Source organism: Camelus ferus, chromosome X (assembly GCF_009834535.1).
Source record: "Camelus ferus isolate YT-003-E chromosome X, BCGSAC_Cfer_1.0, whole genome shotgun sequence".
In the NCBI taxonomy this organism is placed as follows: domain Eukaryota; kingdom Metazoa; phylum Chordata; class Mammalia; order Artiodactyla; family Camelidae; genus Camelus; species Camelus ferus.
The window spans coordinates 36,903,699-36,921,192 of record NC_045732.1 but is presented as its reverse complement, the minus strand read 5'-3'; the positions used below and the strand labels follow the sequence as shown (position 1 = coordinate 36,921,192).

The following is a 17,494-nucleotide window of genomic DNA, read 5'->3' as shown; positions in this document are numbered from 1 at the left end:
AGTGAGTTTGATTTTCCCATTGATTTTCAGTATAAAATTGATGATGCAGTTTACTATTAAATATGGTGACTTCTAATCATAAAATTATATTTAGAGTAATGATGAGGAGGAAAAAACAAAAATTTCTGACAAAATATTAAGAATGCATAGCTGTCTTCAAATAACTTAAAAATAAACCCAAGTCTTTGAGCTAAAACTTTAACATAGAGCTGGCAAATCTGTCAATTTGGATCATTTATCACAATCAATAAAGATATGTAGTTTTAGCAAATTGGCTACATCTTCCATGAGTCTCAAATGTCCCCACTATCCCCCACCCTCACAATGAAAAAACTTAGGGTGATGGAAGGAGCACTCTGGTTGTCTTCTAAAATCTAAATTCCTGGTGTTATTCTGATACATATAATGGAATATTTCCTAAGAGTGAGTTGGTACCTAAATGATATTATTTACCATTTCATTTCAGAATGAAAGGGTGGGATTCAGTAGGCCGGGAAGAGCCTTCTTTGAACTTTGGGAAAAAAAGGAGTGGCTATTTCTTTGCAAATCTGTTGAATTAGATGAAGTTTCTGCAAGGAGAGCAGAATTATAAATGGAATTGGCTCCAGGTATGGCTGAGGGACAGAATCCTACATGGCACTGAGTTTCTGATTTCTGAGCCAATGCAGAATTTGTATTTGTGTGGAAGAAGCACTGAAGCATTCTTTCCAAAGAGTGGTAATCTGAACCATATGAGGACTGATTAATGGTTGTCATAATAAAACCTCAATTAACCAGAATTCTAAAGGGATGGCCTTTTGTAAATAAATAATAGTCTGTTAGGAAACTTCCCTCTCTCCTTCCCCCGCCAACCTCTCTCTTTCTCTCTTTTTAAAATTCCTTTCTTTATATTTTAACCCTGTGGCAAAATCTTTCTCCAATATGCGTGAATCTCCTTTCCTGCTTTGGTAAGTACAATCTGCTGAGCATAGGCTGGTCAGTGGTCTTTTTTCTTTTTTAATTGAAGTATAGTCAGTTACAATGTGTCAATTTCTGCTGTACAGCACAATGTCCCAGTCATGCATCTACATACATATATTCATTTCATATTCTTTTTCATTAAAGCTTATTACAGGATATAGAACATAGTTCCCTGTACTTGGTCAGTGGTCTTTGATCTTATTGTATCCTTCATGATGTCCATTTTGTAGACTGGTCACTATTTTTTTTTTCAAATTCTTTCCTAGATCTTTTTTTATTGTGGTAAAAATATATATATGAAACAAAATTTGCCATTTTAACCATTTTTAAGTATATAATTAAGTGACATTAATTACGTTCACATCGTCCTGTAACCATCATTGCTATGTCTTTTCAAAACCCTTTCATAACCCCAAACAGAAACTCTGTAACCACTAAGCAATAACTTCCCATTCCCCTCTTCCTCCAGTTTCTGGTAACCTCTATAATCTACCTTCTGTCTCTATGGTCATCATTTTTTTTTTTTTTTTATAGAAGTTGATGTATGAGTTTTGGCTACATAAAAACTGGAAGTATTCAGGAAGGGGTAGCTAATATCCATTTATTTTGTTTTCACTTCTTTTATCTCCTGTCAACAATAGACAGGAAATTTCCTGTTTATTTGTGAATCAGTTTGCATGCTTTCAGCTGCAAGTCACAAACAATGCTATTCACAGTGGCTCACATTGAAAGGACATTTGTTAGTGATGGAGGAAGAAGTATGGAGGTCAGAGATCTAGGATTAACATAGTAGCCCAATAAAGTCATTACAGATCCCAGGTTCTTTTTATCCTTCCATTCTACCATCCTCAGCCGAAAATCTTCTGACCGCTGGCCCTGAACTTGACTGTGTAGCAGTCCTTTTAGATGTGTAGCAAGGCTTTGGGGTGTGAGGACTTGGAATAGTGTGAAACAAATTATACGTTTTGGATACAACAGTCCAGCATTTTTTGCCTTTTAACAGCTATTCAATATGTTTTTTTCCAAAATTTTAAATAATGATATGCTCAATGAAGAAAAATGGAAAAGATAGGAAAAAAGGGGGGAAGTTTTCACCCATTAATTCTACTGCTCCAACATGGAGGGTGATGGTGTGTTCTTCCAGCCACCTTCCCCACTTCTTTTCTCCCTCCTTCCCTCTCTTCTTTTTTTAAATAAAGTATTTCAAATATAAGAAAAGTAATCATCATCTAGATTCAACTGATATGAACATTTTCTCACATTTACTTCAGATCTTTTATGTTTGTAAGAAGTAAGAGATCAGTGGCCCCGGTGTGTGCATTTTTGAGTTCCTTCCCCTTCCTCCCTGCCCAGAGGAAACCATTAGTACGAAGTTGATGTGTATCTTTCCAATCCAGTATAAGTTTAGTGCATATCTATAGAAAACTATAGTATTAGTTTCTGCAATTTAAAATTTTATATACTTGATCTCACACTCTAGATAGATTATTCACTATACATGGTGTGTTTGAGATTTTGTCGTTTCATGTGGAGCAAGTTCACTCATTTTAACTTTTACAGCTTCCTGTTATTTGAATACACCACCATTTTTTTCTAGGAATGGTGTTATACGTTGGTTTTGACAAATGGCAATGCTGGAAGGAGCAGGCTTGCGCATGCTTACACTTGCAGTCTGCCGGATCTCCTGAGGCCTATGTCTAGGAATGGAATGGCTGATCTGAAGGGTAGGTTCAGATGTAGTGCAAAATTCCTCTCCAGCCTAGTTGAACAATTGTATTTCCACTAGCAGAGCTTGTGAACTGCCTCCTGACCTCTTTGACAGTTACATTTTTGCCAGTCTGATGATTGCGAATTGGTCTCTTAGATATATATTGTCCTAAATACTAGTGAGGTTGAAGATTCTTTCATATTAACATTTTGTGGCATTTGCTTCAGATTCAGATACTTTTTCTACAAAGCTCCTGTTCATGTTTGTCATTTTTTTCTGTCGGACTATCTTCTTTATATATTCTGGATAATAATTCTGCCTGACAAACATTGCAAATATTTTCTGCCAGTCTGGGTCTTGTCTTTAAGCTTTGTTTATATGTCTTTTACTGCTTAGGAGTTTTACATTTTTGTGCAGTGAAGTGTAGCAGTGTTTTTCTTTATGGGTTATGGTTTGTAAGGTTTGTTTTGATAGTCTTTCCCTACCTCACGGTTATGCAGATATTCTTCATTTTTCTCAAAATTTTGGCTTTCAAATTTAGGTCTATAAGCTGTCTGGAAATGATTTTTTGGTATGGTATAAACTAGGACTCTTAGGGGTTTTTTTTTTCTGTATGTGTGTGTGTGTGTGTAGCTAATTAATCCCAGCATATTTATTGACCTTTTTCCCCACTGATTAGTAATCCTACCTTAAAATATTCCAAATTTGACATATGAGTAAGTGTCAACATTATATATGTAACATATAATATATAATATATATTATAATATATAATATATATGGAACTATATAATAGTTCCATATTTCATCTTGAATACAGTTTGCAGTATCTGCTTTTCTGCTTAGTTGTATTTCATACAGATTTTCCCATTCCAAACTTGATTTCGTGGCTTTAGAATAGCTTGTTGATATAAGATCATTTGTTTGCACATTCTCCTATTGTTAGATGTTTAATTTTCACTATAATACACAGTATGTGATGAATATGTCTCAGAATACTGATGTACTGGTAAAGTGGGGCCACGCACCCCAGGCGCACCTGTCTCTCCAGTAGATCGCAGTCCCTTTCCGTCTCTACAGAGGGTCCCCTCCTCATGAGTTAACACATCTTCAGTTAATTCTTAATGAGCGAGTGTTGTTGTGATGGTCATGGAGATGCGCCGATCAGCTCTTCCTCCAAGGAAGAAGCGGTTGTCTCTGCTGGAGGTAGTGCTATCCTCAGACACCCGTCAGCTTTCAGTCCCTTCATAGGTTGCTTCAGCTGTTGGGAGTGCTTCACCCACGTTCATGTCCTTTTCAAGGTGGGTGGTATCCGATGGCTGATTGAGGGAGGGATATAGAGGCTCGGCCATTTTAGCCACCAAAGGAAGCTGTCACTGAGCAGACATCAAAGCTTGGCTTCTCCCTCTGTCCAAACATGCTTCCTTCTTATCCCTTTCACAGGTGTTGATCCCTAACCAACATCCTGTGCGCTAAACTCCATCTCAGAAGATACTTCCCAGAGAGCCCAATCTGTGACAGTTGTCTTCTTTGCTTAGAGCCAGGAATGGGTCCAGAGCCTCTTACTGCCTAGATAGATGGTACGGAGGCCACGATGACTTGGGAAAGAGGGAAGTGCTCTTAATATAAGACAGATCTCTCAACACTTAGAAATATACCATATGGAGTTGGAGAATTCAGCAGTTCTTGGAGGAATTCCAGTTCAGCTCTGACTATGGAGGGAAATGCAGGCAGGGCAGGAGGGGAGGAACTGTAGATTCTTAAACGTTTCTAATATATTCAAAATGTATTTTGGAAATGAGACTTCTTCACGTTACATGCATAAGGTTTTTTTTTCCATTATGAAAGTAATACATGTGTATAATAGAAAATTTAGAAGAGAAGGAAGAAGAGCATCTAATGATCATAGACTCTTCTATGCATTGTTTCGTTTGAATTTGTTTAACATTGTTATAAATCACACCATTTGTATAATTTTGTTATAGCACGTTTTTCACTTAATGGTATAACATTTTTCTATGCTATTGTAACTGTTAATCAACATTTTAATGGCTACATTATATTATACCCAATGAACGTACTGTGGTTTATTTAGCCATAATACTATTTAGCCAGTTTATAGTCTTTTGCTGTTGTAAATAACATTGCAAACCAATCTTGGTGTGTAAACTCTTTTTCTAATATTCAATATTATTTCTTTGGGATAGATTCCTAGAAGTGGAATCACTGAATCAAGGGGTTTGAACATAGGCTTTTGATTCATGTTGCTGGATTGCTTTCTTGAAGGGTTTTATGTTCACTTTTTGATATGGAATAAGGAACAGTTTGTGTAATTCTGTATCTGTCTGGGTGGCCAGAGACCAGGCGAAGAAACCTGAAGGTGGGCTTCTCTGGTTGGTGGGGTCCTTTCCAAATGGACGTAGTCCGGCCTCCATCACCTCCCCACTTTGAATTCCACACTCACCATTTCTCATCCAGAATCCCAGTGGGGCAGGACCATTACTCGATTCACTTATCCTGTTATTTGAATCTCCAGGAGATTTGAATCCTGGAGATTCAAATAACCTCATAAAAGAGAGTGTTCTTATCTGTGATGGTTGTAGTCCCTGCAGGTAAATGTGTGATCAAGAAGGTGCTAACTCAAGAGTCAGCGATCAGATTAGGAAGGCTGGAGGGAAAGATCTCTAAATTTAAGTTTACTGCTTTGAGGAGGCGGGTAGAGCTCAGTGACAGAGCGTGTGCTTAGAATGCAGGAGGTCCTGGGTTCAGTCCTCAGGGCAGCTGGTAAAAAACAAACAAACAAACAAACCTAAATTACACCCATCCCACACAAAACGAAACTTAAAAAAAAAGATTAGTGCTTTGAAGCTTGGGGCCTGGTACTGTGTTGAAGATGAAGCATCTCCCATTTACTGGAATTCAATATTTAGCATTTTAAAAAATGATTCAGTTCCAACTTACAAATGAGTTTAAATTTAAAAATTAAATCCAGACTTTCTCTCTGAGGCTGTGGTTTTCAAGAGTAGCAAGGCTCATCAAGAAATTTGCCTTTAGCTATGCCTTGGTGAGAGGTTTTGAATAAACATCCAGATCACCAATTTCAGCCTTCATTTCCTGCAAATATACCGAGGCAGCTTTGTATTTCTCTCGCCATTAAGATAAGACATTTGATTTGCCTCCTGACCTTCCACCCAAGTTCATTTTACAAGATGAACTGATTTTCAGGTACCATAAACACCCAGTTCTACCAGGTTTGCTTTGACTGCTGGAGAAACCGTGGGCCGTGTCTGAGTCACACACATTTTACTGTGTCTCCCCTGGCATGAGATTCATATACATTGGCATCTTCTCAGAGTGAAGTTGACTTTCTCTCAATCCCAAGTCCAGAATTCCAGTTGGCATGTGGTGATTCCACAACAGTTTGAGGCTCATCTTGATTGGCTCTGGCAATCTCAGCCCAGCCAGGTTCACTCTGAGAGGTCCCCTGTCCCTTCATGAATGGCCACAGAAGCTTTTACTCTTGGCTCTGCGTTCTAATAGCCCCTCTTGCATGAACTGTGCCAAAGCAATGCTTCGAAATATTCGTCCATATCGTGTGGCTTTTCTTGCTGCAGTTTCTGTTCTTTTTTTATTGTAGGATCTGGAGACTCACCGCTAGAAGACGATGAAGTCGGGTATTCACACACTAGATATAAAGGTGAATGCTTTGCTTATGTGCTAATGAAGACCTGCTGATGCCAGGGGAACTTTCCTTTTTGCCCTGCCGAGCAGACTATAATAAAGTGACCAGACAACACATTTTAAGTTCTAATGACCTGTCCGGGAAACAAAATATTTAAAAATTAATACGCATATGCTCCCAGTTAAAAGAAAAACAAATGAAAGAAAACAGAAAGCATTTGGAAATCTCTCAAGTGCTGTCCTTCAGCACCCCAGTGGTCATTTTATTCTCATAAATTTCTTTACTGTCCTTACTTCTGCAAAGCCAAGCTCTAGCTGATGAAAAGTGAAAATCAAGCCATGAGTTCTGCCTGATTCATACATTACAGCCAGAATCGTCCAGAGTAAACCACCCAAGGTCAAATCTGGACCCAGTGCTGCTAATGTATTGAGATGAATGCGGAATGAGAAAACTTGATTTTCATAAGCTCATTTCATCGTGCACTTTCTGAGTCTAGTTTGGCTCCTGAAATGATGAGTAAAGTGTGTTGCCCATTGAAACTTTAATGATAAAGAACTCCATCTCTATACGTTTCTAGAAGCCCTCACCCCCACCCCCACCCCAGCAGGTATAAAAAGCCTAATCAAGAACCTTCTATGCAGGCTCAGGTAAGTCTGTCCACAAATATTCCTACTGGTGAGTCATTTCTCCAAAGCTTAGGGAGCCCTGGGAAAAGTGAGGGTAAATTTAGATTATTTCTGTCTGAATCCAGATCCTTTTACAGTTGAGAAATAACTTGAGGAAAATTGGTTAATAAATTTCCATTGTGGCATTTTGCCCAGGAAGTTTGTCTACATCCTGGCAAAAGGATACCCCCCTGCTCTGTTGTGACGTGTCTAAGTTATAGGAGAATCAGGGTAGTGCTGGTCACCTTTGGTTGAAGAGAGTCCTTCCGTTGTTTTTCACGTAAGTGAACAACCTTTCTAATATAATGACTGGTGCATTTGTCCGGGGGTGCTTCCTACCGTATTCCACATTTGCTTATGACCTGTGAATATAAATACTCATTCCTATGCCCAGCTCCTATATTATTGCCACAGGAATTAACCAATCAAGCAAAGCACAAACTTGTTAATTAGATGCTTGGGATAAGGTGACATTCTGATTCCTAACGCTTCTTAATGAATTGAGAGTTTTGAAAAATATATTTTTTTGAGTCCCTTATTGAAAAATCTTCCTGAAATACATGTGTGCAAATGTGACCCTTCATATGTGCAAGAGGGGTTGTCTAGTGCCCTGGGATCATTGTTCCCAGTATTCATCCTCATCTTGCAGCAATGCCCATGCGGAAGGTAGACCAGATGGCCAAAATATGTGCCTTCCCTAGAGCCTACCCTAAATGTTTAAGAATTAATGCTTCTTAGGAAATTATTTTCATGGTCAGTTTTTTTTTTTTTTTTTTTTTAGTTTTAACACAGAGGCAAACCACTGTTAACTGGGGGATTAGTTCTAGATCCTCAGGCCCCTACACAGTGTCTGGCACAGAGTATATACTCAATAAGTGGTTTTTAAGTAAGTTAAATTTGTAATTTACAAAATTTATGAAAGAAGGAAGAAAGTGAAATGTAACCAACATTTATTGTGTTCCCAGAATGTGGCAAGAATTGTTTTTGATTCTTTTACAGGGAATGCCATCATACCTTCACACTAATTGAGGGAAGAAGGAGGGCGTGCAGAGATAGGTTGCTATTACTGATTTACAGGTGAAGGAACCACAGATTAGAGCGGGCAGGTGACTTGCCCAGTGTCACGCAGCTAGCAGACATTACGTTTGGGTCTGAAATCCAGATGTTTTAGCTCAACATCCAGAGTTTACCAGTGGCTCCTCATTAGTCTGCTGCATGACACTGCTTACTCTGGGAACTTCACAGCAGCCCAGGAAGAAGAAGAAACTTTCCTGAGAAATCGATTTAGGTTTCTCCTTAAATGAACCCTATCTTAATTAATTGAAGCAGCATTAGAACTTCCTTTCTCTAAACCTCTATGTTAAACATTTCACTAACTCACCTTAATTTATGATGCTTACATGCACTTCAAATTCTAGTCACTCACTGACTTTTTAAATATTATCACTGCAGGGCTGTTAAAATGTCAAAGTATCTTCCAAAGATTTGTCTTGGAAGGTAATCCAAAAGAAAAAAAAATTTTGGGGGGGGCAAATAAATAAAAACAAGATTTTTTCCCCCACATGCTGACAACAGCACAGCTTTTGGACACGTTGCCAGCACTGCTAGGAGGATTTGAAGACTCAGAATATCTGAGTTAAAAAAAAAATCTGCTGAGTGCGTTGTTGTCCTGAACTATGTGAATTTGTGATACGTGTATACACACGTCATTCTCTAATGTACCTGTTAGCCTTCAATGTTTGTCCTGGGCACATTTGTGGGAAAGACAGCCATAATGTGTGTGCTAAGAATTGCAGGTATGCTGTCTCATATTAGTTTACTGTAAAATTGTGTCCCTCCTAAACTCACGTCACAGTCCAGAAGCTGGAGGATGTGAGTATGTTCAACATTTGAGTGAAAAAACGAGAATTGGATACTCTTCCAATTTGTACATCCATGGAATTGTGATCAAGACCCAGAATGCAAAAAGGACTTGCCTTCAGCTGGAAGGGTTACAGGAGACGAGAAAAGTTAACAGTCAGAAGGAGTAAGGAGGTCGGCATGGCTGTGAGATGGGTAAGGGGGTCGGGGAGGAATAAGACAGAATTTGAATCCTACAACTTTAAAGCTATGCTAGATGGGACATTGGAAATAATGTAATCCACTCCTATCTCTTACAGGTTAGGAATCTGGTTCCCTGAAAAATGTATTGAGTTGTCCAGGGTTACTAGGAGATGACAGTTAGAATGTGTGCCCAGACCTCTCCAGTCTGCCCAGTATTATATCCCCCATACTCCAGCAGCTCACTGTGTTTCCATCATCTCCCTCTGGGTCTCCCATATTCATTCTCACCTCATCACCCTGCGGCCACCTCCAATGGGGATTTCATTTTCTCTCTGGAGCCCAGTTGTCAGTCAAGGGTGCTGTAGTGTGACCTGTGAGATGGTGGGGGAGGGGGCAGTGAAGGAGACCAGTTGGCAAGAGAAGAAGCAGGTTAGAGCTGGGGGAGCACAGAGATCTTGCAGTCCAGATGGGGAACAGGGCAGACAGGGGAACTAAAAGGAAGTGAGGCAGGCTGAGATGACCGAGATAGAGAGGTAAACTGACAGATGGTTTGTAAGATTCAACACCGTGAAAGTCCTCTGACTATAAACTATAAAAAGTGCATTTGGGAGCTTCCTTGTAGGTGGTCCTTCCTATTACAGTTGGGAAAGAAAGACAGAAAGAGAGAGAGAGAAATAGACTTCACCTCCAGTGGTCACAGAAGCCAGTAGGTTCCAAATCTCAGTTTTATTTGAGTAGTAGGCATCTATGGGTTTTTCCAGAATTTACCTTGAGGACTTTTGATTATAGAAGAAATAGCCACAACTTGGCAGTGCTAAGCCAGCATTCCCCAGAGGCTCCTCATTTACCTGTGATCTTGAAATCTTTTAGCTTCATGGCTTACCTGGAGCCATCACCAAGGAAAGAACATCTCAAACTGGTTCAAGAATTCTTTTATGCTTAGAAGAAAATAACGGAGATGCTATTTTGTACCTTGCTTCAGGGTCCAGATTTTTCTCATTTAAAAATGTTAGCACAAACAGACTATATGTGTAAACCCCAGAAGAAGGAAACTTTGCTCAAGGGAGGCCTGTAGGCCTAGTGGAAGCTCCTACAAGTCTGTATCCACGTGGTCAAATTTAATCAGCTCTAGACTAAGCCTGGGGCATCACTTTTCCCCAGAAAGTGCAGGGAATATTGCTTGAGTCCCAACTTTAACACCCATTTTCAGCTGTCTGCAAAACAGTATAGGATGAAAATATTAGCCAAAGGAGATGTGAAAGCATAAAAGTTAAAAAAAAAAAAACAGACTATGCATGAGACTTGGACATAACTGTTGGTTTTCAGGGCTGAGAAGCAGCCAGAAACGCATCCTCAGAATAGAATTCCTAGGAAAGTCGAACAGCGAATTTCCTCCTTCCTGGCCACATGATGGCGCACGAATCCCACTCGCTGAGAGCTCACAGGTGCTGGGGTGGAGTGAGGAGCTGGGCAGCTGTAGGGAGGGGGTGCCTGTTCATGGCTTGGAGAGCCCGACAGGCTAGAAGGAGCTCGTTTCCGGTCCCCACTGATTATGCACTGGCCACTCTGGGAACTTTCGAGGAGCTAGTCTTGCCCTACTAATTTTATGGCTCTCAGCGAGCATCTTCCAAAGGCCCAGGGGAGGGGTTTTGATTTATTTGTGTCATCCTAGCTGTGCTCTGGGCAAGTGTGAGGCCGAAATCATAACACCCTGGAACTTTGCCATTTGAGAAGGGTGTCCTCTATTACCAAAATGGGACTTCACTGGGGACATCTGAAAAGGGAAGTTGTCTCCCTGTGGGGAGCAATTGTTCTGTGACTGTCCAAATTATATCCTATGGCAAACCCCTGGAAATTGTAGCTTCCTTAACATTAATGAAGATTGTGTTATGAGTTTTTACAGTGAATATGATACAGACTTGGAAGAAAATCTAAATTAACCAATTATTGACTGCCCTGCCACTATGTGAGATGGTTGGAGTTAGAGTTCACAACAGTATCAGTTGCCCTCAGGAGAATTATTAGTTAAGGGAAATACTAAAAAGAACAGCAAGCATTTATTGAACGTTTACTATGTGCTAGGCACTGTGCTAGGCACTTGATATGCTCCCCCTACCCTTGGTCCTTATAAAAGCCCTATGACATAGGTAGAGGTGCTGACTCAGAGAGTTTAAGTAACTTGTCTAAGATCACGTAGCTATTAATGGAGGAACCTGGACCCATGTTCACATATGTCTGACACCTAGTCCCATGATCATAACCCTTCCACTGAGAGACACCTTAAAAGACATGGGGCACTATCTGGAGGTTCAAAATCTGGAATGCAGCCAGCCAGGGGCTTTGAGAATGAGGGGACACGTTTTCTGAAGGTGTCACTTTCTATTTCTCCTCTCCTTTGTTTCTGCTACCTGTAGACGCCCCGTGGTGCTCCCCCATCAAGGTGAAGTATGGGGATGTGTACTGCAGGGCCCCTCAAGGAGGATACTACAAAACAGCCCTGGGAACCAGGTGTGACATTCGCTGCCGGAAGGGCTACGAGCTGCACGGCTCTTCCCAGCTGATCTGCCAGTCAAACAAACGGTGGTCCGACAAGGTCATCTGCAAGCGTGAGTAGCCCAGCCCCATGTTGGGACCCCAGGGCCGATCGGGACCAAAGTTCTTTTGCTCTGAGACCAGGGAATTTTACTCAATGTTTTGTGGTCTTTGATGAGAAAAAGTCCCCTTGTGAGCAGAAGGCAGTGGGTTTCTAAGATACGGCAGAAGTGAGATGATGCGCATCAGACAGAAGGGTGCGATCAGCTAGCTGTTTGGAAAGGGAGAGAGAACAGAGGTTTGTTTAGCACAGAGGTTATGTCTGTTCAGTAAGTGCCGGGCCCTGGAAAGGTGTTGGGGATTTAGAAACAGGACACACAGGCTCTGCCATCAGGGGTCTCACAGAATAGCATCAGAGACCGCGGGCAGGGTTGTAAATGGAGGTAGAAGTACAAGAACGATGCTACGCCCCAGAATCCCGGCAGCAGAGACAAGCGCTCTCCCAAGGGGTAGAGCTTAGGGAGGCAGGGGAAGAATTACTTCAGAAAGATGCTTATTCCTTGAAAGGCAGTGCGCCTCAGGGGAGAAGACTGGAAGAGTATTTCAGGGGCTGACTTTTAGCTTCAGGAAAAGTCGGATCTCATTTGGGAAACCGCAAGCGGCACAGCATTGTTGAAGCACATTTTAGATGCCAGTGCGATTCAAAACAGCTGTGGTGACGGAGCACCTGCTGTGCGCCACGCATTTCACATGCATGCAACTTTTTTGTTCTGTTTTTGTTTGTTGTTTTTCTGTTTTCAGTTTCATTAGGTAGAATTATTACAGTTTGACTGCACAGATACATTATATTGCATACATACATGCAAGTTTTGCAACAGCGCTATTGATGCGGGCGCCATTACTTTATAGTTGGGGAAGCGGAGGCTTGGAGCTGCAGCCGTGTAATGACTGCAGTGGACATTTTCAGCGCTTCCCCAAGATGTCCCTGAACGCCTTTCTACCAGTTCTGCGTGTCCATCCCCCAGCTCCTGAGCGCTTTGCTCTTAATGACTTGCACTCCCCAGAGCTCCCCTGTTGGATCAGGTTGAGGCTCACTTCGCCAGAGATGCCCCCTAATCTGGCTTCGTCCCTTCCCCTGTCCTGCCTCCCCCACCCCTCACTGGGCCCCACTGGGAGCATTTCCTTACTAAACCACCGGCACACAAATCCTGGTCTCAGCGTCTGTTTCTGAGAAACCCAGCTGAAGGCAGTGGTTTAGCTGGGATGGCAACCTGAGCTAGTCTGACGTGAACCTTTGTGTCCCTTCTGTGTGACATGCAACCACCCATTGTTTCTCTAATTCTATCCATTGTATTTCAATTCATTTTTCACCCTATGCTTTCAGAGTTTCTGGACTCTGAAAGTCTGTGGACAAAAACTAAGAAATGCTGACTCTCTGGGTGTCTCTTTTTCAGAAAAACGATGTCCTACCCTTGCCATGCCAGCAAATGGAGGGTTTAAGTGTGTCGATGGTGCCTACTTTAACTCCAGGTGTGAGTACTATTGCTCACCAGGATACACATTGAAAGGGGAGCGGACAGTCACGTGTATGGACAACAAGGCCTGGAGCGGCCGACCAGCCTCCTGTGTGGGTAAGAAAATGTCACCACTCTCAGAAGGCACATACTTGGGAGGAGCAGGGGGTTTCCGTACAGTGGATTTTTAAAGAAGCATCAATATCTTGTGCGTAAAGCGCAAGCACCCCGTTAGGCTTTCTGTGGCTCTCTTCATCCCTACCTCTCTGGCTCAGCACGGACCTAGCCTCATCACAGCTGATGGCTTTCATTTGACTTTGTCTCTTTCTTGGCTTGCAGTTGAGGCAGCTGGAGGCTGGCAGAGCTACCGGGCAATCCCACTGCTTTAGTTCAGGGATCTGCCTTGTAGCATTGAGCAGAGGTGGTGACGTTTGTTGGCCAGTCGGGCAGAGAGCATCTGTGTGTCTCAGCACACAGACGTAGTTCCTCTGCTGTTGACCCTGGTAGTTAGCAAGCGCTCAGTTTGCTACACTGGAAAGGATTTGGCTGTTTTACCTTGCTGTGGGTGTGTTGAGCAATGGATCTTAGGTGTGGTCCAGGTGTGGTCCAGGGAGAGGCAACAGAAACCCTGGAGCTCTTTAGAAAGGCAGAAATCTTGGCACCACCCCAGACCTGCTGAATCAGAAACTGTGAGGATGGGGCCCCTTTCGTGCTTTGAAGAGCCCTCCTGGCGATTCTGCAGTGCTTAAAGAGAGCCACGGATCTAAGGCTGTGCTCCTCCAACTTTAAACGATGCCAGGGAATCACCTGGGAACCTGGGGGAAAATGTGGATTCTGATTCAGCCGATCTGGGTTGGAGGCTGGGATTCTGCTAGACCACGCTCTGGGGCAGGGTTTCTGAAACTTGGCACATTGGACATTTGGGGCCAGAGAATTATTTGTTGTGGGGTCCTGTCCTTTGTTCTACAGGATGCTCAGCAGAGCCTTGGCTTTTACCCATTAGATGCCAGTAACACCTTCCCCCAGCTCCCACTTACGACAACCAAAAATGTCTTCAGACATTGTCACGTGACCCCTGGAGGAAGGAGGAGGGAAAGGAGAAAAATCACTTCCCCACTGAGAATCACCCGGGTAGGGTCAATAGATCCCTACCCTGGATACTTACTAGAATCACTTGAGTATCTTTTAGAACCTTGCTATAGCTTGGTCCTACCCTAGAGATTCTGATTCAGTCAGCATGATGGGGGACACCTGGAAGAGGCAAGTGGGGTTATGAAAGCTTCCCAGGTTGGGGGAGGGCATAGCTCAGTGGTAGAGTGTGTGTTTAGTATGCACGAGGTCCTGGGATCAATCTCCCATCTACAGATGAGGCCTGAGAGGCCACCTGACTTGCTTGACATTGCATAGAGCTACGCCTATGTCTCCAGGCTCTCAGGCTCAAAGTTCCTGAATCCAGAGACAGCTCTGGCGCTGAGGTGCCAAGGCTGCCGGCCACACCTGCCCACGCTCCAGGAAATTGTTCAGCTCAGTCCGCTAAGGTGCTTTACCCCGAGGACTGCTTCCTGACTGCTTGGTGTCTGGGGCAGATACTTCAGGAACGAGACTGAAACTGGATAGTACCCTCTGGGGGCAGATGTGCAACAACTCCTCTGGCCTTGGTGTCTTCGTGATGGTACCACTGTCTACTGTCTCCCTTGGCAGCATCAGCCATTCTCTGCAGTTCTGTGGTTAATGAGCTACAGCCAAGGGACCTGGGCCAAGATGTGAGCAAAACTCTTCTATATTAGTCACAGCCTGGACCACACCTTGTATCCATTTGACACCAGGTCCAAATAACTACTCAGATAACCGACTCATTTATTCCAGGCTTCTCTTTTTCTAGGATTTAGGTAGGAATTTAAATTGATCAGTAATTGGGAAAACAGAAACCATTCTAGGTATTTCAAACAGAGGAGAATTTAATACAGGGCACCGGTGACAAAAATCTAGGAAGAGCCGGAGGAGCGAAAGAGGAAAACCGCTGTTACCAGAGATCGGTTACAGCAGAAAGCCATACCAGCCAAGGGCTGGGGGAGCAGAAGTGGGCTGGTAGTGCTACCCAAAGTCCGTAAGGCCACCCTCGATGCTGACATTTCTGTAACTGACACCATCACTGATGAGAATGAAGTCAGGAGCCCAGGACCCCCTCACTGATGCTCCTACCAGCAGCATAATGGCTTCTACCTTCTCCCGGCCTTCTGTTCTCATGGGAGTGCCTCCCCTTGGTAAACCTATCCAGCACCCAGCTGGCAGCAGGAGTCTGAGAAATATAATCTTGAGACTTTCCATCCAGGCGGTAAAGAGGAGATTATTATAGGAAAACTTAGCACCAACAGAATATTTGGCACAGCGACCTTTTTCTGAGGTTTTGGACATCTCCCGCTGAGTCACTGTACTTCTCAGTCAGGAGAAGACCGCCCTGCCCAGCCCGAGCAGGTAGGGTAGCTCTGAGGCTGTGAACTCCCGACATGCTCCTTTTGAAGGCTATGACCTAAGGCCAGATGTTCAGGTCACAGTCGCTCCTCACAGATCTTGCTTTTACTGTCTCCCCTGTGACTTGGTAGGTGCAAGCTAGCTCTTCAAAACAAACCATCTCCCCCCCCCCCATTTCTGAACCTCTCTTCCCTCACAGTGGAAGGGGCAGCGGAGACGGGAGGAGAGGAGAGCTCACAAATCCTCCTGCGAAGCGAGCATTGGCAGAAGGTCCTCTAGGGATCACACTGTTCAGATGTCCAGATGGTGCACAATAATGGAAAGAAATTGCTGATTGTTCTCAAAAAGCAACAAGCATATCTTAAGCTGGACCAGATGGGCCTGGAACCTTCCCAGAGGGAGAGAGAAAGGACTAAGGAATGAACCCCCATTTCAGGGGATTTATCTTAGATTGGGCCAGGGCAAGGTTCAGGCATATCTTGGGGGAAGGGGTATTTGTGCAGCGAAGGGGAAGTGGTGAAAAGGGGACCCGTGAGCCACGGGAGAGCATTGAGCTCCCAGGAAAGAGAGAGAAACTGACAAAGCAAGCAGGCGATTCTTTCTTTGATTTTGTGACAGATAAGCTAGAGTTTGTCCCCAGTGAATTTTCCTCCAGAGATGTCACTGACTCTTTTGGCATTAAAGGGATTTAAATCAGTTTAATGACTTTGTTTGTGTGTTGGCAGGGCGAGGGGGTCCCTGAGCATAGCTCAGAGCCTCAGCCTAGTTTCGGGGCTGACACATGGGGGCCGAGCAGTTCCCAGATGTCCACACAACTTGAACGGTGCCTCTTGGCATGAGCTGTGTGCAGTGCTGAGCAGATCGTCCCAGTTCTGCTCCAGATCTGGAGGGAAGAGAGAACACTGGGCTTACTTTTGACTCTGAGGTGGTCAGTTCTGTGGTCTGGCTAATTTGAAAGTACCATGAGTTAAAATTAATTCTCTTCTGCCGACCACACTCTGGCAGTGGAGTCAAATCCATGACTATTTCAGGAACAGACACAGAAATGTCAGTGCAGGACTTAAAACATACTGCAAATTGCAAGAGGGTAAAGTATTTCGAGAGCCACAACTTCCACTGATATAGAAAAAAAGAAACCTTAGACTGGAACAACTATTGTTTGGGCCGGGGAGATATTTTTTCTTTCTTTCCATTTTTAGTTCTTTTTGGTTACATCGGCATTTAGATAGAACAATGGACAGTTAGAATTACGAGTCCTCATCTAGAGACCAGATTTTGAGTAGACACATGATCTCTCCTGTAGACCAACACTCTTTCCTGGGCCAAAAGGGGAAGAGACAGAAATTCAAGAAAGTTCAAAACCCATGGACAATGAAAACCCAGTAAGTATCTTTGGACATGCAGAGAGCCCCATTCAGTTGGGTTTTTTAAAAATGTTTAATTATTTTTATTTATTTTTTTAATGGAGGTACTGGGGATTGAACCCAGGACCTCGTGCACGCTAAGCATGTGCTCTACCACTGAGCTATGCCCTCCCCCCTAATTGTTTTAACAAAGAACAATGTACAAACCAACATGGTTTTTAGAATTGCTCTCGGCTTGTTCTTATAGTTCCTACAAAATAGAATAGTTGGAGAGTTAACACAAGTGAAATTCTGGAATAAAAAATACTCTCTGAGATTTCAGATATGCAAATGGATGGAATACTTTTCTGGCTTCCCAGCTATCTGCCAGCTGGGTTTACCCAGTGACCTATAAGGAAGTTTGCTGGGCATGAATAGCATTATTTCCAGAGATTCAGTTGAAGATAGAAACATCGTGGGGCTAAGAGTAGATTTATCAGTGCATTGTTGTATGCTGCATTGCTGTATGCTCTTAAATCATCCTAATTTTTTCCTGGGTTGACAAATACACATTC

The 17,494-nt window shown here is 43.0% G+C and overlaps 1 protein-coding gene across 2 annotated transcripts in view; it reads left to right on the top strand.

The window, feature by feature from the left end:
- The window catches only part of SRPX (sushi repeat containing protein X-linked), a 79,837-nt gene that overhangs the window by 15,125 nt on the left and 47,218 nt on the right, over positions 1–17,494 (top strand). The window contains exons 2-4 of one of the 2 annotated variants that reach the window (XM_032474394.1): positions 6,306–6,365; positions 11,473–11,664; positions 13,045–13,221. In XM_032474394.1, the coding sequence (XP_032330285.1) occupies positions 6,306–6,365; positions 11,473–11,664; positions 13,045–13,221 (429 nt within the window). The remainder of the gene's footprint in view (positions 1–6,305; positions 6,366–11,472; positions 11,665–13,044; positions 13,222–17,494) is intronic. The other variant, XM_032474395.1, reaches the window with a different exon arrangement.